At 36.4% G+C, this 23,506-nt stretch overlaps 1 protein-coding gene across 1 annotated transcript in view; it reads left to right on the top strand.

Annotated features, from left to right (window-relative positions):
- The window catches only part of THSD7B (thrombospondin type 1 domain containing 7B), an 885,792-nt gene that overhangs the window by 788,534 nt on the left and 73,752 nt on the right, over positions 1–23,506 (top strand). Inside the window, exon 17 of the mRNA XM_080669078.1 lies at positions 2,547–2,697. Coding sequence (XP_080525204.1) covers positions 2,547–2,697 — 151 coding nt within the window. The remainder of the gene's footprint in view (positions 1–2,546; positions 2,698–23,506) is intronic.

Genomic DNA, 23,506 nt, shown 5'->3' with positions numbered 1-23,506 from the left:
AACCGCCCAGAGACCAAAACACAGATTGTAGGGAGCGGTTATAGGGTTAAGCCTTGGACTAACCTGCTGGCAAAGCTACAAACAAGTCCCAGCTTAGAGGCACAGCCCTCTTAGCATAATCAAGCTTGATCTTGTGACTGCTCCCTAGATCTTTCCTGGGTAGCTAATGGGCGGTAGGAGGTGCAGCAAGTGCTGCCAAAACAAGTGAAACTTACAAGAAGATTGTAAATTACCTTGTTTACCTCTGACTATAAAATAAAGCATTAGCTTGCAGTCTGGATCTGTGGTCTCAGTCACGCACAGAAGATCCAAGACCCAGCTTATTCTCTTTGTCTGTCTTTTCTTCATCCTTCATCTGCCCTCCCTCAGGCTCGCCGAACCCTTGGCTGTGCTGGCTCGGCACACAAGATACTACCATGACCACCTAAGCCACTGTCAGTCAGTAACCCCAAATGTAATCACTATTCTGACTTCTGAGACCACGGAAAAGTATTGCCAATTTAACTTTATATGAATGGGATTATAAAGAATGTTCTCTTGTGTCTGGCTTTTTTTGTTTAATATTATATTTACTAGAGGCCCAGTGCATGAAATTCATGCACAGGGGCGGGGGGGGGGGGTATCCCTCAGCCCAGCCTGCACCCTCTCCAATCTGGGACCCCTCGAGGGATGTCCAACTGCCCATTTAGGTCCGATCCTCCAGGGATCGGACCTAAATGGGCAGTTGGACATCCCTCTCACAATCCAGGACTGCTGGATCCCAACTGCTCACCTGCCTGCCTTCCTGTTTGCCCCTACCACTTCTGCCTGCCAGCCTGATCACCCTCTAACCACTTCCCTGACAGCCTGATTGATGCCTAACTGCTCTGCTGCCAGCTTGATTGGCCCTAACTGCCCTCCCCTGCAGGCCTGGTCACTCCTAACTGCTCTCCCCTGAAGGCCTGGTCACCCCTAACTGCCCTCCCCTGAAGGCCTGGTCACCCCTAGCTGCCCTCCCCTGAAGGCCTGGTCACCCCTTACTGCCCTCCCCTGCAGGCCTGGTCACCCCTAACTGCCCTCCTCTGCAGGCCTGGTCACCCTTAACTGCCCTCCCCTGCAGGCCTGGTACCCCACAACTTCCCTCCCCTGCAGGCCTGGTCCTCCCCCAACTGCCCTTCCCTGCAGGCCTGGGTCCCCCCCAACTGCCCTTCCCTGCAGTCCTGGTTGCCCCCAAATTCCCTCCTCTACCAGCCTGGTCACCCCTAACTGCCCTCCCCTGCAGGCTTGATCGCCCTCAACTGCCCTCCCTTGCAGGTCTGGTCCCTCCCAACTGCCCTCCCCTGCTGGCCATCTTGTGGAGGCCATCTTGTGTCCACATGGGGGCAGGATCTTTGACCACATGGGGGCAGCCATATTGTGTGTTGGAGTGATGATAAATTTGCATATTACTCTTTTATTAGATAGGATAAGCTTTACCCATGCTCTTGTATACAACTATAGTTCATGCATTCTCACCACTGTATAGCATTTAATTGGGTTAATTTGTCACAATGTATTTATTTTACTGTTGCTGGCTACATAGTCCAGGTAAACTGTTTCTAGTTTGGCTGATTATGAATAGTGGTGCCATGAACATTTTCAGTCATATTATAGTACACATTTTTCCACATTTGTTTCACAGAGGAATATAAAATTGGGATTGTTGGAATACACTGGATGTATATGTTTAGTTTTAGTAGATACTGCCACCTAATTTACCAAAGAGTTTGTGATCCAACCAGCAGAGTTAGAAGAGTTATCAATTTCTCCACATTCTTGCCAACCCTTGATATTTTTCATGTTTTTTATTTAAGCCCTTCTGGTGGATGCATATAGTGGTATAAGACTTGGGTTTTCATTTGATGGTATCAACATCATGATCATTGATTTAGCTTTCACCAGCATTTGTCTCAAAGCCGGGGAGTCCAAACAACTATAATGTGTGCATCTATATCTTGTGCACAAAAATGCTTGCTCATTGTCCTTTGGTTTATGGCATCAAAACCTCCTATTGATTTACAGAAAACACCTAAAAGAAAAACATGTTCAATTAATATTCTTTACTTTGTCATGACCTTAAATGTGTTGAACACAGGTTAGGAAGGCGTGGATGATATGATAGGAGATAGAAGTCTAGGGAAGGTCTGAGAGAATCATGGCAACCAGAGGTGCTGGCTATTACACAGTGATGGGTTCATTCTGAAAAAGAGCGCCTTCAAGATTTGCTACAATAAAAAGAAAATTCTCTCTGTTCTGGACCTGAGCAAATATATTATAGGACTCTTTAGAGTGAGAGGTGTTCAAGGACAGTAGTTATCTCTGGTCCCTGTTGATCTTTCCTGCTCTGCGGAATAAAAGGGTCAGCACAGAGTTAGCATTCCGTGAAGGCCCACTGGAATATTTTTCCTGGTTGCTCTGCTCATCTTATGTTATTTTGAGGAGTAAGTAACTATGACACACCATAACTATTTTAAATGTACTCTCTACTGTTTTAAGTAATCACATTATGTTGTGATCTTGTCTCGCAGATGTGTGAACATTGCCTCCAGTGAAGGTGGAGCTGTAAATAACAGCCTCTGCAACCAGGACGAGATGCCTCCAGAAACCCAGCCCTGCTCGCTTCTGTGTCCCAATGAATGTGTCATGTCTGAGTGGGGAACCTGGAGCAAGTGCCCACAGGTAACTCTTCCCCTGACAATGCCCTAATCCTCCGGTGCTCCCTTCACTAGACATTCACAGTGCTGTTCTCAAAACCATTTTTCTAGTCCTAGAGGAAAATATTGTTACCTAAGAAAAAGAAAAGAAAAGAAAAGGAAAGAAAATTTAGCTATCAAGACTGAGCAATTTAAAATGCCAGTGCCTCCTTTTAGGCATTTATCAAGGGAACCGAACACGGAAAATGAGCCTATAATGATGATGCTAGGATTCGAATGCACTCCCATTGTTAAAGTGGTCTCTTAAGTACTCAAACAATTCTCATTGTCATCTCTTGGTTCTGTTCCATTTTTATCGTGGCAGAATCAATTTTATCTTAGTAGCTCAACTCCACTGTGTAATTTAGCTTCTGTTAGTGATGATCTGTTTTTGTCTTTTGCTGTGTTTCCAAAGATGTGGTGTTCTTTGGCCATATTTTCCCAGAACTTAACAAAAACAAACCTTTTTTGAAGTCCAAAGAATTAACCTTCATTGTTATTCTTTTAAAAAATGAAAACATAACTGAATATGCCAAAATGAATATTCTTCAACTAATGTGGTTCACCTTAATATTCTCAGAAGATAAATTTCAATGTTGTATTAGACTTATATGTCTGCGTAAAGCACTAAAAAATAAAATTAGGATAAGGAACATATTATATGGGTCCAAATATGAGGAATGTTGAATTAGGATACTTCGAATTCAATGGTGATATTGATGTTTGTGGAAAGCTTGTATAAAATCTTCATACAAATGAAATTCATTATACAAATGAAGAAATTGATCCTCAGGAAGGCTAAGTAGCTTCTCAGGGGTCCACAGTGATTAAGCAATGCAGCTGGGCATGAACCTTATTCTGTCTGAGGAAGCCAGAGCCTTTGCTATAACAACTTTGGTCACTTCTCTTAGAAGAATTAAGGTAGATTTAGACTCAATATTTCTCTTGCTTTAAGATGCAACTTTTTTTTAAGAACCAAGTGAGTTATTTTAGCAAGTTATAATAATCTGTATGATTATACCATGACTGACTACATATAGTCACAATTTAGAAAGTGTGGTAGCCTACACTTTTTATTAACCAACTTACAGAAGAATTAACAACCTGAAGAAGTTTAATTAAATGTAAAGGTCATGATTTCTCTCACTTCTTTTTTTCTAATTTGCTCACAACAGAATCCATTAAGCTGTGAGCACTTTGCAATGAAAATGTTGCCCTCTTAAGTACTGACGACTGAGTGAAAATGTTTGCTGGAGGAGCGTTTTGTGCAGTGTCGTGATGACTGGCATTGTGTGCTTGCTTCTTTGGGTTTCTAAGAGACACTTTTCTTTAAAGTTTGCTTTTCTAAACATAGTCACTCTATATTTGGAGTGTTTATTAATTGGAGACAGAGAAAATATTTTAATCTCCTTTTGTGTGTCTGGAAGATGACATAGGTACTTGCTTGTCACTATGGGGTTGTATCTTTGAAGATATGTAATAATAATAATAATAATAATAATAATAATAATAATAATGTCATAGCAATAACAATAACAGTTATGACAACCGTAACTTTCATTGAGCACATCTTCAGTAAACAACATTGTGCTGGAGTTATAACAACACTATGTTCTGATGATAGAGATTATCCATGGTCACTCAGGTCTGACAGAGCATGTTCTTCCTCAGATGTCCCTCGTTCTCTAGTATAAATAAAGATTTTAAAGTGAAAAAATGTTAATTAGTACTCACAACTTGTAAGTTTCCCTATCTCTATATATGTTGCATAATTTTAATAAATTGCCACATCTTAGCATAATGCGCCAACATCATAGATGCTTAAACAGTACTTGGTGATGATCATGATCATGATAATGGCAAAGTTAGCAAGCTGGATCTTTGTACTAAAGTTTAATTAGCACATTAATGTGCATTTTCTGAGAAAAAATAGAAACAATTATTGTATAATTGTTTTCTGTACCATGTTGAATTACAGTACAATATTGGCCATTATTTTACCAAATTCTCTTTTGATAGTCTGCAGGGTGACATACGTTAATGGAACCAATTCACTATGTTTTGTTTTTCACTCTCCTTTGTTTTCTTCCCAGGGCAGTTCTTTAAAACCAAACACTTAACTAACAAAAAACAAAACAAAAAATAAATTCAAAGAAAAAAGCAAAATATTTCTGAGATAAAAATATATTTATACTTTTCTTCTGCTCCATCCCAGAGATTGCAATTTGGTAGGTCTGGGGTAGGGCCCATGAATTTACATTTCTAACAAGTTTCCAGGTGATGCTAATTCAACCACTTTGGAGAACACTCTTTGGGTTACAAGTCTCTTAATCATTACATTCTAGTCATGTTCTTTCTCAGAATCACTTTAATGACAATATCATGTGGAAACTTAGCTTATATTTACAGATGCTTACCATGTACTAGACAATGCATTCAGCATTTACACTTATCCCATTTAATCTGCACAGTGTCACTATTAAATAGATACTATTATTCCCCCAGTGTATAGATGAATAAACTAAGTCTCAGAGGATTAGTGACCTATTGTTTTTTGTGCTAGTAAAAGGCACAGTGACTATGTAAGTCCAGGTAGTCTATATAGGGTGGGACAAAAGTAGGTTTACAGTTGTGAGTACCAAGTTTATTCTTGTATTATTTATTAATTATTGTATTATTTTCCATAAGGACAACTGTAAACATACTTTTGCCACACCCTGTACATTTCTAACCTCTACAAAGAAAATAGAAGTTACACTTCCTGTTCTTGAGAATATTATAGCCTGTCAACTCTGTTACCTGCTCTTTTGCTTTACTTTGGTTATGGATTCATGAAGTTAAGATTTTTCAAAACTGAATAAGCTACTTCATTGGAATAGATTGCCAAGTAAGGGAAGGAAGGAGTCGTGAATGGCTGTGGTCTAATGCCCTGGAACACTTGGCTGTGTGATTGTGGCCAAGTTACTTAAGTTTTTGAGCTACAGTTTCCTTTTAAGGAAAATAACAACAATGAGCTGTTTTTTCCTGATTTTTTTAATGATTGAGACAATACATATAAAGTGAACAGCACAGAGTATAATTTAATACAAATTTGTTTTAAAAGCTGCAAATCATTGTTTTCATTGGCTGGGAAACAGAAGGCAGGTGGCTATACATTTTCTAAGCCATATAATGAATATTCCTTCCCCCACACAAAATGAGTTATTACTTGATCTTAAAGAAATGAAATGTCACCTCCTTTTCTAGAAAATGTCTTATGCCTAATTTAAGAGCAGTCCCCAAAAGTAAGGCATCAGAAAGCTAACTTTGAATGGGTTACTGACCAATGAGTAACTCCCAATTGCAAGCCATACCAAAGAGCAAAGAAGACAAAGGTACTAAAAATTGTATCGGAACCATTTTATCTGTATTGGGAAGAACTGGGGACTAAATGGGTCAAGGAAAAACAAATATGATTCAAGGCAGACTTTGAAGAAAAAGGAAAACCGTGATTTTCACATTCTTATTTTTTTTCTTATTTCATAATATATATATATATATACATATATATATACATACACACACACACATATATATATACACACACACATATAGAGGGTCTCCCAAAAATATATATACACACTTAAACAGCTGAAAGTTTAATTGATGTTTTTTTCTTTCCAGATTTAACCCATTAGAACTATTGTAATTATTCTAAATGTGTATACATTTTTGGGACACCCAGTATATATATAAAATTTATTTTTTTACTTAAATACTCACTTTTCTAGCATGCTTTAATGTAAAAGGACACATGGAATTTGTACATCAAAAACCCTTGCAATAGTGTTTATTCTTTAAATACTTGTGTATAAATACACATGTGTATATGTATCTACACACATATGTACAAATATACATATGTATATAACAGTTTATTGTTTGTTACCCTTTATTCCTATTTTTCTCTACCTAATTTTTTCAGTTTTTATCTTTATTTTTCATACTTCAAAATTATGTTCATGAGAATTCATTTAATTATATATTCTTCAGGAGAGGTTTATCAATTTCTGAATTCAGATACTGTTCAGCCCCTGATATATATGAACAAATATATGGTTCTCTTCATTTATACCAGCAATCCCTGCAGAAAATTTCCAATAAATAATACAGATTGTCTATTTATGACTCTCCTTGGAGACTTGACAAAGGAATATCTTAATCAATCATATTAATAGAAAAAAGCAAAGAGGATCTTGGAGAGGAATTACCAAACTGATACATATTTTACAGAAGCAAGCTTTTGGAATCCCTCTCCAGAAAGAGGACTCAAGTTTAGCAAACCCATTTGAACTTTTATTGATTCACTTCAAGCTGAATGCATCAAAGGCTGGCTAGAACTATAGCCTGCATCCCCTTACACTGCGGAAAATGAAAATTCAATACACAGTGGTTCAAGCGCAGCCTCCTGGTCAAACAGTGACTCGGATCTTTGCATTATCACCAGGACAATCTCTAAAGAAGGATCAGGAAGGAAGACTACATAGGGCTTCAGTATAATCAAAATCTGAATTCTATCAAAGACTTAGTAGTGTGCTTCCAAAATACATCTTATTTATATATTTTTCTCCAGCTCTTTATGAGTGCAGGGTACTCTAGTGAAAGCCAATGCGGGTATATATCAGCAGATACACACTGCCATTACTCCTGCAAGCAGTGACACTTCTTTAGAAGAGAAAGAAAAATGCACTCGTTTTCTGATACATGCTCAAGAATTAAGCAGTTGAGGTTAAGAAAAATATCTTTTTTTCATGGTGTTCCAGTGTTATTTTTGGTAAATGCCATCAACAATGACTTCCATTACTGATGACTCAGCATTTTCAGTACCTTAAGTATCCCTGAAAGTTATGTTTCCAGGGAAGCAAATTTCCCCAATGTTTCTACTAGTGCTCAGCTGCTGGCTCTTCATCAATGTATCCTCACAGTCTGGAGCATGACCAAGCTGCCTACTGCTTTTCTTTGGCTCACAACTAAAAGCCAGAGGAGAATGATTAAAATTTTATATATACTGAAGTGAAAGTTTTGGTTGCTTCTTGCTAAATTGATGCTGATTTTTGTAAGAAGCCAGTAACTCATTACTCAAGGGTGAATGGAATATTTTACCCCTCTGTGCTGTGAGGTTTCATATTGTTATTGGGGAAGTTGAGGTATCCCTTTACTCACTGAGTGTTGACAGTGGAGTCTTTATGATATCTCAAGAAAGAGAGTTTTCTTGAGATATCATAAGAATGAGTGGTTTTTATTTGCCTGGAATTATACCCCTTGGTTTCCAAAGTCCCATTTCCCTTTATCCAGTTCTGGAAGAAGTGTACTTGGGGTTTCAGTAGAGCTAGAAGCAAAGCCAGTTCCATTCCATGTTGCAGCCAGGTCCAGTACAGCATCAAGCTAATTATAATCCATCAGTCCATTGTTTGTGGGGCCCACTTGGCCATGGGCCATGTGGGTAAATGCAGGGGAGCCAAGAGAGTGCTCCACCTGCAACACAAGTCCCAAGAGAACCAAGAGAGTGAATGTGAACCCCTTTGTTTAGAGGATAAAATATCTGAAATTTCTTGGCCTTTCAGTAGCCACACCTATTCTGGCCAATGACCTATTCCCAGGTGTGATCACCAGCAAGCATCCTCTCTAGTCCCTCCAACTTTATTGGGCATGCATCTCTTTCCCCCTATTTAGTCCCTTCCCCCACAGATCTACTGGGCATAGGCTGGTGGCTCCCTGGAAAGTGTAAAGCTTAGCTTCCTGGTGAAGCTATCTAAATAACATGCCTATACTATTTGGCCTTCCTTTTGCCTCTTTCCTAGTATTAATAACTGGGTTAATTGCAATGGTATCAGTATCACTCAGAACCATTAATATTTCCAGAACCAATTAGGCCCTGCAGAAAGGGTGCCTCATTTCATGCAGTGTAGCAGCAAATGACAATCAGATGAAAGCAGTCTTTGGGCTGTTCCAGTTTTTAAAATTCATTATATTATCATTCTCTTTTATACAGTGTAATTTCTTTGAATCTCACTATCACAAATTTGAAGTATAAATAAGGGTTCATTGTTCTCAATCCTTTGGTCTCTTTCTCCCAATCTCTCTACCTGACTTTGTCTTTTTATAGCAGAAATTCTCTCAAAAAATGGAATAATGACCCCACAAATTGATCAACCAGCTCAACATTGATCACGTGTTTCAACAATTATCTACATATGACATTTTTATTTCTTATTCTTCACCTTTTAGTCCTTCACCTATAGATGACATTGAAGTATATCCCACATTTCACATTATTTTATCCATAAATGTTTATATATTTTTTCTTAAGAGATAATGACTAGTCACAACTACAGCAAAATATAACCACAATACCATTTTACACTTTGCAGGAGTTTATTTTTCAAAAAATTAAAAACATGACTCATACAAAGTATCAAATTAATTAACTTATTGATAATTAAACCAGCATGATTGCAAGGCTGGACCAACAAGAACTGTAGGGCAGAAAACTTTTACTTCTAGCAATAATAAAATATTATTGGATTTTTGAGGATTAGACTGATAAACGTTCTCATTGTAAACAACCAAAAGAAGAGCAAAATATATAATGCAACAGTTTTCAGACATTGGACAACAGGTAGCATGAACTATAATCCTGAGGGAAGATAAACCAAGTGAGATGAGCCTTAACAATCACCACGGTTTCCAGATGGAGATAGTCTGGGTAATGGTGCCAGGAATGAGAGCCTAACAAAAGCATAGGAGGAGCCAGAGATCGGAGAGCTGAGAAGTAGAGGAAGCTGAAATATGAAGGGCAAAATACTGAAGAGAGTAACGCTAGGCAAAATAATCTAGATATCTGAATAAGGATTTCTTAGCATTCTTGTCCAAACCTGTATAATTTCGATAACCAATGTCACCCCAATAAATTCAATAAAAAATAAAAAAACAAGACCCTTACATATCCTGTCTAGAAGAGACTTACTTCAAATCAAAACACACACACTGAAAATGAAGGGTTGTAAAAAGATATTTCATGAAAATCAAAACAAAACAAAAAAGCTGGGGTAGCAATACTTATATGAAACAAAATAGGCTTTAAAACAAAGTCTATAATGAGACAAAGAAGGACCCAGCAACTCCACTTCTGGGCATTTATCCAAAGAAACCCAAAACACTAAGTCAAAAATACATATGTAACCATATGTTCATTGCAGCATAATTTACAATAGTCAAGATATGGAAGCAACTTAAGTGTTCATGAATAGATGAATGGATAAAAATATATACAATGGAATATGACTCAGCAATAAAAAAGAATGGAATCGTGCCATCTGCAACAACATGGGTGTACCTCGCGGGTATTGTGCTGAGTGAGCAAGATCAGATGGAAAAACAAATGCATATGATTCCCCTTATATGTAGAATCTAAAAACAAAATAAACAAGACCGGAAAAAAAATAAAACAAATTCTAACTTATACATGTATAGAGTGAAACTGTAAGTAAAAGCAAAGAATGGCCTTTGGATTGCTGGCAGGTGTAAACATTCTAAAGCTCACACAGATGTGGGAGACATTTTATTTCTATCCAGCCAACACAGAGATACCTTTTCAAGGCCATCCTTCATTATCAGGCCATCTGATAATGACCAAAAGGTTTATGTCTTAGGAGGCCCTAGAGTAAAATCTACTCTAGAATTTTCCTAACGAAAGTTAAAGACAAACTTGGAAAAATCAGTTTGATCCATAGCTAATCTTACTGTCTGCCAAACTAAACTTCACCACATTTAAATGGAAATAACACACAAAAATTTAATAAATGTAACAGTCACAATGCCTAGTGACTATAAGGCATGTTACAGGATTAGGTAGTGCTGGCAATATTTTGTCTCTTGAGCTCTGGTCAAGTCATACGGGTGTTTTCACATTGTGAAAAGTCATGAAGCTGCATTCCTATTACATGTGTATTTTTCTGTGTCTTATACCTAATTACTATACATCTAAAGAAGCAACAACTTGTGATTCATAAGCAAGAGGAAAATAAGTCAATAAAAGAAGAAATAGAAGAGAAAGAGCTTAAAATAGTTCTGATAAATATTTTAAGGATGCTCTGGAATTTAAAGGAAAATATGAACATGATGAGTAAAATAAAATATCTGGAAAAGAATCATATATAACTTTTAGAGTTCTAAAATACAATGTCTGAAATGAACAATTTATCAAATGGGAGTAATAAAACATTAGACTCTGCAAAATAAAATATGTGTGAATTTTGAGACATAGTAATAGAAATTATACTAATGCAAATAAAGAAAAAAAGATGAAAGAAAATGAATAAAGTCCAAATGATCCATGGAATATTAACAAGTGGTTTAACATAACTATAAATGGAGGCTTTCAGGAGGAGAGTGGAGATGGACAGAAAAAGAATGGAGTGGATAAAATTGTTGATTTCTGGCTATAGTCTTCAGATAATATTATCTAGATCATATAATACCAGTTTACAATATTCTAAAAACAAAATAGGAAAAAAATGCTAGTGGTCTCAAAGTTTATTACATACACAGTCTTTCATTTAATCTCTTTATTTCCAAAATGAGAGGCCCAGTGCACGAAATTCGTGCACAGGAGGGGGGTGTCCTTCAGCCCAGCCTGCACCCTCTCCAATCTGGGATATCCCTCTCACAATCCAGGACTGCTGGCTCCCAAACACTCGCCTGCCTGCCTGCCTGATTGCCCCTAACCGCTTCTGCCTGCCAGCCTGATCACTCCCTAACCACTCCCCTGCCAGCCTGATCGATGCCTAACTGCTCCCCTGCAGGCCTGGTTGCCCACAACTGCCCTCCCCTGCTGGCCCGATCACCCCTAACTTTCCTCCCTTGCCAGCCTGATCACCCCTAACTGCCCTCCCCTGCTGGCCTGATTACCCACAACTGCCCTCCCCTGCCTGCCATCTTGTGTTGGCCATCTTGTGTCCACATGGGGGTAGCCATCTTTGACCACATGCGGGTAGACATCTTGTGTGTTGGAGTGACAGTCAATTTGCATATTACCTCTTTATTAAATAGGATGGTAGCTTCAAGCTCAGCTGTGCTTAGTGTACCAGTGCAGAAAAGTCTGTTTTCTTTGTTTAAAATAACAAGCTTCTAGTTTTCAGCTAGGGTTGTGTGTGTAGAGGCTCTATGGGTGGGGTCTAATTACATGAAAAACTCACTTTCAATGAGTACAGTAGTTTTGAGCCCTAGTTTTACCTCCTTTTTCAGATGTATTTGCGGCTCAAACTCATAGTCTTGTGAAGCTTTACAGACAAATCAGGTTCCAGTTTACCCATTGCTGGTTTGGGATTCAGTACTCTAATATCAGCTAAGGAAGTTATCACATAGGTTTTTCAGTTTCCTCAATATTGTTGCTTTTGCACTCTTACATTATTATCATCATGTAATCATTTGTATATCTTTAAAAACAAATTCCTTTACTCTCATTTTAATATCATTTTAGTGGTAATTCTGGAAGGAATTCTGTAAAACTTTCCATCTGTAACCAAAATCTTAATTTAATCTTAATATAATTTATGGTATATTATACCACAGAAAAGTATTTAATTTTTATGAAACTAAGTTAACTTCTTGCTTTAAAATGTAACGGATTTACTATTTTTAATATTGTGTTTCTAGCCCTGACCGGTTTGGCTCAGTGGATAGAGCGTCAGCCTGTGGACTCAAGGGTCCCAGGTTTGATTCTGGTCAAGGGCATGTACCTTGGTTGCAGGCACATCCCCAGTAGGAGGTGTGCAGGAGGCAGCTGATTGATATTTCTCTCTCATTGATGTTTTTAATTCTCTCTCCCTCTCCCTTCCTCTCTGTAAAAATCAATAAAATATATTTTAAAAAATATTGTGTTTCTAATACTTTAATTGTATAAAATATACAAATATATTTAATTCATATGGTATTTAATTTTGTGTATAGTATGAGATAGGCTTTTCAATGAAATCCCAAATGAATACTTAACCACTGATTTTCTGTATTTTATGTTCTAGATATTTTTATGATAATTTTCTTTATATACTTGTTGTATACAATTAAGTTTTTCACCGCTAGTATTAATATGTTTTTTTTTTAGTGTGAATTACTAACTGGCTAATTATAGTGTCTAATTATATTATTGGGTTTTATGTATAACTTATATCCATCATGTTTTCTAAATATTCTTATTAATTCTTCTATGTTCTTTTTTATTATTTAACATTCTTAGGTATTTCTCATTATATAACCAACTAATCTATATAATCATACAATATGCAAATAATTTATTTTATCATTTTTATGTTGTTATCCTGGTCATATTTTATTATCAAGGACTTTCTAAACAATACTAAAAATAAAAATTATATCAGTATTTTCCTGGTTTTAATAATATTATTACATTAAGCCATTTGATTGATTGATTAATTTTTAAGATATTTTTATTGATTTCAGAAGGAAGGGAGAGGATGAGAGAGATAGAAACATCAATGATGAGAGAGAATCATTGATTGACTGACTCCTGCATGTCCCCTACTGGGGACTAAGCCCACAACCCGGCATGTGCCCTGACCAGGAATCAAACTGTTTCTGGTTCATAGGTCTATGGATGGCCAACCTATGACTGAACCACACCAGCCGGGCCACTTGAGCCATTTTAAACAGTATCCTCATTGCTCATATTTAAGAAATTTCTCTAAATTTATTTTAACATATATGCAACTATACCTGTATATACATACATGTTTTTGGAAATGATTACTTCATTATAGCAAATGCTTTTTACAAATCTTATGATTTTAAAATAGACCTTATAATTTTGAAGTGTGCATTTATTCTTAAAATAAATTGTATTTGGTTGTAGTCTATGATTATTTTTATTTCATTTTTAATAGTTTTTATTTAGTATTTTTAATTACATTCAATATTATATTAATTAAAGGTGTACACCACAGTGGTTATTTTTATAACTTAAGAATTTAGTTTATTATTTTATTATTTTAAAAATATGTTTTTATTGATTTCAGAACAAGGAAGAAAGAGAGAGATAGAAATGAAGAGAGAGAATCATTGATTGGCTGCCTCATACACACCCCCTACTCCTGGGGATTGAACCAGCAACCTGGGCTTGTGCCCCTAGCAGAATCCAACCATTGATTGACTGACTCCTGCAAGTCAGTCATGGTTCATGGGTGATGTCAGTTATTGGTTCATGGGTGATGGCTCAACCACTGAGCCACATTGGCAGGGCAGTTTATAATTATTATTTTAATTGTTTCAGAATGTCTCTCACCACACCCCTTCCCACTATCCTCCCATTATATCATGTTGGATTTAATATAATGCCGTTATGCTTTTTTAGAAAAATTCATTTGAAAGGTTTCCACTTTTTTTCCCCCCTCTGAACCAATATTTTTTAAATATAGGAATTAGTTCTTTGGAATTTTAAAAACATCTGTAGCAAGAACATTTCTCAATAGCATATTTTTAACAATCTTTTCAATTTCTCCTGCGGCTATATTCTTTTGAAACCATCTCATTCTTGAGTAAAGTTTAGTCATTTACATACTGCATGAATATTGGTAGATTTATAAATATCTATTCAAATAAAGTACACACAATTTTTGTTTTAGTTCATTTATTCCATATATCTGTAATTATGTTCTTTTTATTTTTATCATATACATATATATCCTGTGTGTGTGTGTGTATTTCTGGCATTTCTGTCATTTACATTTCTTCACCAATTTGGGGGTACTTACATATCCTATTATTGCTAATAAAACATATAACATTTGTGTTTAACTTTGAAAGAAAAACATGCTTGAATATTCATTCACTTTTTAAACAATTTTTAATTTGAAAAGATTTTACTTCATTCTATCAACTTAAAATACATTGTTTCTTTATTTTTTATTAAAATATAGTTTATATCAACATTATGTTGCTTTCAGGTATACATATAGTCAAAATTTATATACTTAGGAAGTGATCACCATTATAAGTCTAGTAACCATCTGATACTGTACAAAGTTATTACAATACTAGAGGCCCGGTGCACGGATTCGTGCACTGGTGGGGTCCCTCAGCCTGACCTGTGGGGATCAGAGGAAACTGGCCCAGTTCATGGATTCATCCAGGGCAGGTCTGGCCCATCTCACCCAGTCCCAATCGTCTGGACCCCAGCTGCAAGCTAACCTACCAGTCGGAGCATCTGCCCCTGGTGGTCAGTGTGCATCATAGTAACTGCTCAAACAGTTGAACAGTTGAATGACTGGACACTTAGCATATTAGGCTTTTATTATATAGTATTATTGACTTTATTCTATATGGTGTACATTACATCCCCATGACTTATTTATTATATAACTGGAAATTGTTTGTACCTCTTATTCCCTATCACCTTTTTTTACTCTTTTTCCAATGTCTTCTCCTCTGGCAACCAGGAGTTTGTTCTCTATTTCTACGAGTCTGTTTCTTCTTTATTCTTATTTTGGATTCCACATATAAGTGAAATCATGGGTGTCTGTCTTTCTCATGTTATTTTACTTAGCAAAATACCCTCTAGTTCCATGTATGTTGTTGAAAATAGCAAGGTTTTTCTTTTCTATGGCTGAGTATATTCCATTTTGTATATATACCACATCTTCATTATCCATTTATCTATTGATGGATACCTAGGTTGCTTCCATATCTTGGCTGTTGTAAATAATGCTGCAATGAACACAGAAATGTACATATCTCTTCAAATTTTTTTTGTTGTTGTTTTCTTGGGATAGACACCCAGAAGTAAAATTGCTGGGTCATGTGGTAGTTCTATTTTTAGTTTTTTGAGGAATTTCCTTAATGTTTTTCATGGAAAGTGGAACCCTCAGGCACTGCTGGTGGGGTTTCTCTCTCTCTTTAAATTATGAAGCATTTTAAGCATAAAGAAAACTGCAGGGAGTTATGTAAATAAAACTTTGCAGTTTCGTAAAAATTTATGTACTTTTTAATGCAATCCTCTTTATGTATGCCTATGAAATTTTGTGTCCTTCTTTCTATAGGCATTTTGTGTTGCTTATACTTAGGCACTAATACTTTAAATGGTACTGCTTAAACTGTTAGTGCTGACATGGAGGGAGGCAAGTATTGGGTTTTCTTTACCTTTTTTAGGTATCCACTCACTTTACTTACTTCACGGGACTCTTATATTTGTTCTCTCATGTTTTGAATCTATTCTCTTGGTATTTTAAGAGCTATAATATGTCATCTCAAACAATGAACATCTTTATTCTGCCATGAATGTGTTTAACTTTTTTTTCTCTTCTTAGACCTTGTTTAGTTGGACAGAGCTAACAATAATGATGACCAATTATATACTACTGGGTATGGGCATCTTTGTCATATTCTTCAATTTCACAATGGCAAGTGTTTCACAATTATGATGACTGTTACAGTGAGATAGACAATCCTATATAATAAAGAGGTGCTATGCAAATTAACCCTCACGCCCTCACAAAATGGCTGCCTACAACCAGGCCAGCAAGGGGGGTTAGTGAGGGATGACCAAACAACAGAACAAGCAGGCTGTGTGAGGCAACCAGGCTGGAGAGGGGGTTAGTGAGGGATGACCAAACAACTAAACAGCAGGCTGCATGGGGCGACCAGGCCAGCGGGTGGGCTGTGCGGGGTGCAGCGGGGTGGGGGGGGGCAGTTGGGGATGACCAGGCTGGTGGGGGGGCAGGTAGGGATGATCAGGCCGGCACACAGAGGCAGTGAGGGCTGATCAGGCCAGCAGGGCGGGGCAGTTAGGGGCAACGAGGCAGGCAGGCAGGTGAGCGATTAGGAGCCAGCAGTCCAAGATTGTGGGAGGGATGTCTAACTGCCGGTTTAGGCCCGATTCCCAGAATCAGGCCTAAACCGGCAGTCGGACATCCCCCAAGGGGTCCTGGATTGGAGAGGGTGTAGGCCGGGCTGAGGGAACCCCCCCTCCCATGCATGAATTTTGTGCACCGGGCATCTAGTTTATAATATTTTTCTTTGGGCTTCAAGGATTAAAAAATAAAATTAAAACCACAAAACAGTCATTTGTATTTTAAATAATTATAGGAAATTGAAGTGAAGTTATTGTATGCGGGTTCCACACCTCTCTTCCATTTTCCCTATGATTTTTCTCTTTGCATGTCTGAGCTGGGTTTCTACCATTCCTTTTTCATTGAACAGTACTCAAAACATTCTCTTACACAAGTCTTGGAAAGACGTGGACCACTGGCTGAGCTAGTTAACATGGCTAATACCAGACAAAGACTTTTTGGCCAAAACACAGCAATGTAGGGAATCAGCTCGATGACTGTTTTCCGAGCTGGAACTGTGGGCAGGTGAGGCCAGGTGGCCCAGGAATGTGCATGACAGGCACCATATCCTGCCTAGTATATCTGACTATGAGAGTAGCATGCTTATTTCTATATTTGGATGAGATTTTATTAGGCATAGGCTTTTGATTTTCTTTAATAAATATTTGGCATGTATTAAGGTCACATTGTACTTCCATGTGTAAGTATATGTGTCTATGTGTGTGTAAATCACTGTACTAAAGATATTTTGAAAGGTTTTTTAGGCATTTTTGCTTTCCTAGGAAACACATTCCAATCATTTACAGTGTATTACATTTTTTAATGTAGCCCTCGTTTTTTTTTACTTGTTTTTAAAACATATTAGTATCTATATTATATAATAAAGCATGTTAGTGCTTTGGCATCATATTTGTATAATTGAGATTGACATAATTTCCTTCTCATCTATTACTATTATAAGTAAAGTCAGGTATATCACATGCTGTAAAATAAACTCTGAATGTTTGTGGTTTTTTTTGTTTTTGTTTTTAATATAAGAAAAAAAGTGGTACTTGAAAGAATTTATCTGTGAAACTGCTTGGAGTCTTTTGGTAGACAACTTTTAGTCACCTACTCAATTTCCTAGGATTATCAGTCCATTTAAAGTTTCTATTTTCTCTTGAGTTAATGTTGGAACATTTTTATATACTGTTTAAAAATCCCCTTATGGAGAGACTTTTTGTATCTATTATTGTATCTGCTTTCATTTACCTTTTGTTTATTTTTTTCTGTATTTATATTAGTTCAATTTGTCAGAAATTTTTGCTAGATATGTTATTTTTCAAACTTTTATTTCATGATAAATTCTAGTCTTCCTACATTTATATTCTAATTGTGTGTTTTGTTTTTTATTTTTGGTTCTTGCATTTAACCTATTTTCATTGGGTTTTTAAGGTACATATAGTATTTTTCCAACTAGAATAAATTTTTAGTATATTTACTGTATTTTGCAGTAATGAAAACACTCAAGGATATTAATATCAATGATATTATTATAGGATCTACCTATAATAGAATTTGTGCAGGATGAAACCAGCTGGAATATTAAGGGTTTGGCTCTGACTTTAAAGTTGATATGAAGTATTCTCACTTTCACTACTGCCTGGAAAGCACACCAAATTGCAAACATTCTTATGTCCTAAATAGTTGTTTCACAAATTACATTTAAGTTTTAAAATTTCAAAGGCTTTCTTAATTATTTAATCTTTTTTATTACTACTTGCTTTTAAAGTTTTGCTAAGGGGATGCTGTACGATCATTTGTTAGTTTTCCACTATGATTGAAACAAACACACAATTTATTTGCTTTCTTAGAATTCATGTTACGTATTTATAGAAAAATTCAGTTCTATATATTATATATTTTTCAATATTACTTTGTCCATATTTGTCATTAGCCAACTTGAAAAATTATATTCTGACAGCGGTCTGAGTATGCTATTATGATTGTATTTCTGTCAAATTCTCCTTGCCTTTATAATCATGTTTTATTTCTATAGTTTGATACCTTGTTATTTAGCACAACAAGCTTCATAAATATTTGCTTTAATAATTTTTAATTGACCTTTGTTACATCAGAACTTTGCCATTTTATTCTATTTTGTTGGACATAGATCTTTCTGCTTTACTTTCATTTTCATGTGTTTTTATCTTCACTCATTCCTTTCCCCACATATAATTTTCTTTTTAAAAAATGTATATTTTTTTTATTGATTTCAGAGAGGAAGGGAGAGGGAGAGAAATAGAAACATCCATGATAACAGAGAATCATGGATCAGCTGCCTCCTGCACGCCCCCTACTGGGGATTGAGCCTGCAACACTGGCATGTTCCCTGACCAGGAATCGAACCTGTAAACTCCTGGTTCATAGGTTGATGCTCAACCACTGAGACACGTTGGCCGGGCTAATTTTCTTATTAAAAAGACTTGTTTTACAAGTATAATTAATGCGTTTGGCTTTTCATCAGAGTGTTAAAATTTATTTTAACTATAACTGGTATCTATTGTTTTTACTTTTAAAAAAAGGATCCTTGACATTTGTACTGTTTTCAACGACTTTATGGATTATGCCTTGCATTTTTCTATGTATTTGAGTAATTCAATATTACTACTGATTATCCCTTCATCTTTACAAAAACGTCTTGAACATATATTTTTTTCTGTTATAAACTTCTAAACAAAACTATGGACACTGTATATCAGGGGTATTTAGCTGGTTTTATTTCTCCCCAAATCTTTCTTTATCCAGATAATCTGAAATTATAGGCCTAGATGATTATTTTATTGTCAGCTTCTCTCTATTATATGATCATATAATATTTGTAGATTTCCACATAGAAAAATGTTAATGTTTTTCTCTTTTTTCATTAGACTTTTGTTTTTTGATTTTTGTTTGTTTGTTTGTTTGCTATTCAGAGCATGGTATCTTTATTTGCTGCATTGTAATTGGAATATATAACCTCAAGCAAGTTGGAATAATACCTTAAGTTTCTGTTTACTTCATTATGACAACATTTCAACTTCAATTGCTTTTGTGCATTCTAATACCATAATTATTATTCCTACAACACCTCTCATTATCTTGTATTATTGGATATATTTTTATTCTTACTGAATTTTTCAATTATCCAATGTAGTATGGTTTGAGTATTATATGAGCATCTTCCCTTTCCAATTCTAGGAAATTTTAAGTCTTCTGATGTATATATTTCATACATTAAAATGCACAAATCTTAAAGGTACAGTTTGATTCATTTTTACTTTTTATACATCTGATTAACCACCAACAGATAAAAATATAGGCCAATTCCAGCACCCTACATGCACCTTGATCTGCTGTTTCATTTTATACAGATACTTCCCTGCCCCAAGTTAGCCTCTAGACTTACATCTATCCTATCTATTAGTTTTCTGCCTTGAACTTCCAGTATGTTCCTAATTGGGGAGGTCAGTTGGTTGGAGTGCTGTCCCTTATACCAAAAGGTGGTGGGTTCAATTCCTAGTCAGGGCACATATAACTAGGTTGTGGGTTGATCCCAATCAGGGCATGTACACGAGGCAGTCAATGTTTCTCTCTCACATTGATGTTTCTCTCTCTCACTCTCCCTTCTTCTCTCATTAAAATCAATAAAAACATATCATTAGGTGAGGAGAATTAAAAAAACGAATTGACACAGTACACAGAATGTATACTTTTATGTCTGATCTTACTAGCTTAATATTATTTTGTACATTATATAAATGAAATCACAGTATATATTATTTTGTGTCTAGCTGCTTTCACTCATTATAATGTTTTTGAGATTATGAGTGTTGTTGAGGTCATTAGTTTGTTCATTTTTGTTGCTACATATTATGTCATTGTAGAAATATAGCATCATTTATTTATATATTCCCTTGTTAGTGAACATTTGGGTCATTTCCACTTTAGTTCTCTGGGGAATATATAACTATTGTGACCATTCTGTGAATGGTTGTTATTTTTTTTGGATATTTGCACTCATTTCTTTTGAGCATATATCTAGGAATGGAATAGCTAGGTCACAAGATAGATATACACGTATTATTAGAAACATTCAAATAATTTTCAAGGTTATAGAATCATTTTACATAATTTCCAGCAATTTATGAAAATTCTAATTCTTAAACTTCCTCATTCACATTTGGTGTTTTCAAGTTTTGTGTGTGTGTGTATGTGTATGTGTGTGTGTGTGTATTTAATTTTAGCTATTCCATTGGGTGTTTAATAATATCTCATTGTTATTTTAATTTGTATTATCCTGATGCCTAATAACAGTGAATAAATTTTCATATGTTATGGGTCATTTAGACATCTTATTTGTAAAATGCCTGTTCAAGTCTTTCATGTTTTGTTTTTTAAATGCATTACTTTATCCTTTTATTTACCAGATGTATTGAGAAATGATTGCCAAATATCATTTTGAAACTTTAAAGGTGTACAATGTGATAATTTTATATATATGTATATATATATATATATATGTATATATATACATATATATATACGTATATATATGTGTATGTGTGTGTGTATATATATATAGTGAAATGATAACCACAATAAGGTTAGGTAAAATATTCATCACATCACAGAGATAACCTTCTGTGCATGTGTGTGTATGGTGAGAATATTTAATATCTATTTTTTAGCAAATTTTAAGTATAAAATATATTATTGTGACCTGTAGTTACTATGCTGTATATTAGATCCCAAGAAATTACTTATAACTGAAATAGCTCCATATTTTTCCCACCCCCAAGCTCACAGCAACCACTATTCTAATCCGGTTTTAGATTCCACATATAAGTGAGATCATATAGTATTTGTCTTTGTTTGACATTTCACTTAGCATAATGCCTTCAAGTTTCATACATGCTGTTGCAAATGGCATGATTTCCTTCCTTTTTTACAGCTGAATAATATGTCATTGCATGTGTGTGTATGTATGTGTATATCATATATATACATATATATGATATATAGGCTATTTCCATGTCTTGGCTATAGTGAATAATTTGACAATGAACATAGGGGCACAAATATCTCTTCATAATACTTATTTCACTTTCTTTGAATATATACCCAGATGTGGGATTGCTGAATCTTATGGTGGTATTAGTTTTAATGTTTTGAGGTATCTCCATAATGTTTTCCATAATGGCTGCACCAATTTACATACCCACCAACAGTGCAAAATGGTTTTCTCAACATTCTTGTCAACATTTGTTATCTGTTGTCTTTTTGATGATGGCCATTCTAACAGGTGTGAAGTGATACCTCATTGTGGTTTTGATTTGCATTTCCCTAATGATTGCCCCTAACTACTCCCCTGCCAGCCTGATCACCCCTAACCACCTCTGACTGCCAGCCTGGTTGCCCCCAAATGTCCCCCCTGCTGGCCTAGTCACTCCCAACTGCCCCCCTGCCATCCTGGTCGCCCCCAACTGCCCCCCCCTGCTAGCCTGGTAGCCCAAAATACCTCCCCTGCTGGTCTGGTCACCCCTCACTGCCCAATTCTGCCAGCCTGGTTGCCCCTCACTGCCCCCCACTGCTGGCCTGGTCGCCCCACGCAGCCTGCTGGTCAGTCATTTGGTCATCTCTCGCTAACCCCCCTGCCGGCCTTGTCACCCCACGTGGCCTGCTGTTCAATTGTTACTGTGAGGGCGTCATGACCAATTTGCATATTACCCTTTTATTAGTATAGATCAGTGGTTGGCAAACTGCGGCTTGTGAGCCATATGAGGTTCGTGAGCTGTAGTTTGCCACTCTGTTGACTAATGAGTTTGCTGACCACTGACCTAGACTCTCGATTCCAATAATTACAGGCTGTTGTTGTTCCTTGTGATTAAGCCCCTATCCCAGTGGTCGGCAAACTCATTAGTCAACAGAGCTGCAGTTTGCCGACCACTGGTAGAGATCATTATTGGTCTATTTAGATTTTCTATTTCTTCTTGACTCAGTCTTGTGAGGTTGTATATTTCTAGAAATCGATCCATTTCTTTCAAGTGTCTAGTTTGTTAGCAGGTACTTGTTTATAGCAGTCCTTCATGGCCCATTGGATTTCTGTGGTATCGGTTGTAGTGTCTTCCCTTTTGTTTATAATTTAATTTATTTCAGTCCTTTCTTTTTTTTCCTTGGTGAGTCTTGCTAAAGGTTTGTAATTTTTTATCTTTTCAATAATCAAATCTTATTTTTATAGATATTTTCAATAGTTTTCATATTCTCTATTTTATTTATTCCTACACTTATATTTTTTCTTCAGTTAACTGTTGGCTTAATCTATTATTTCTTTACTAGTAGCCCGTCACACAATATCACGCGCAGTAGGTTGTCCACCACTTCCACAAGAGTTAGCGGGAACCGCAGCATGCCGCCAGGAGCCGTGCTGCTTCTGCGGGAGGCGGGCCTGCCGTCTCCTCTCTGGGCCTGAGCTCAGCCACGGAGGCTGCAGGCCAGCCCCCGTCCCTGTCCACTTAGCTCCGGGGGGCCGGCCCGGGCCGCTCATGCTGCCCGCTCTCCGCGGCCATCCCCCACCCCCGGGACTGGGGGATTCCAGCAGGGCTGAGAGGACTGGGTGCCGCCATCTTGTGGCTATGGGCGCTGCCATCTTTGTGATGGAGTGATAGTTAATTTGCATATTACCCTTTTATTAGATAGGATGTTTTTTAGTTTGTTGATGTGTAATGTCCAGTTATGTATTTGAGATATTTAGAGCTATGGACTGCTTTTGTTGAATCCCATGAACTTTTGTATGTTGTTTCCATTTTCCTCTGTCTCAAGATATCTTTGTATAGCTATTTTTTTCTTCTTGACTTCTTGGTCATTCAGGAATGTGTTGTTTCATTTCTTCATATC

The sequence above is a fragment of the Plecotus auritus genome (genome assembly GCF_963455305.1).
Source record: "Plecotus auritus genome assembly, chromosome: 5".
NCBI lineage: Eukaryota > Metazoa > Chordata > Mammalia > Chiroptera > Vespertilionidae > Plecotus > Plecotus auritus.
This window is presented reverse-complemented; position numbering and strand designations above follow the sequence as displayed.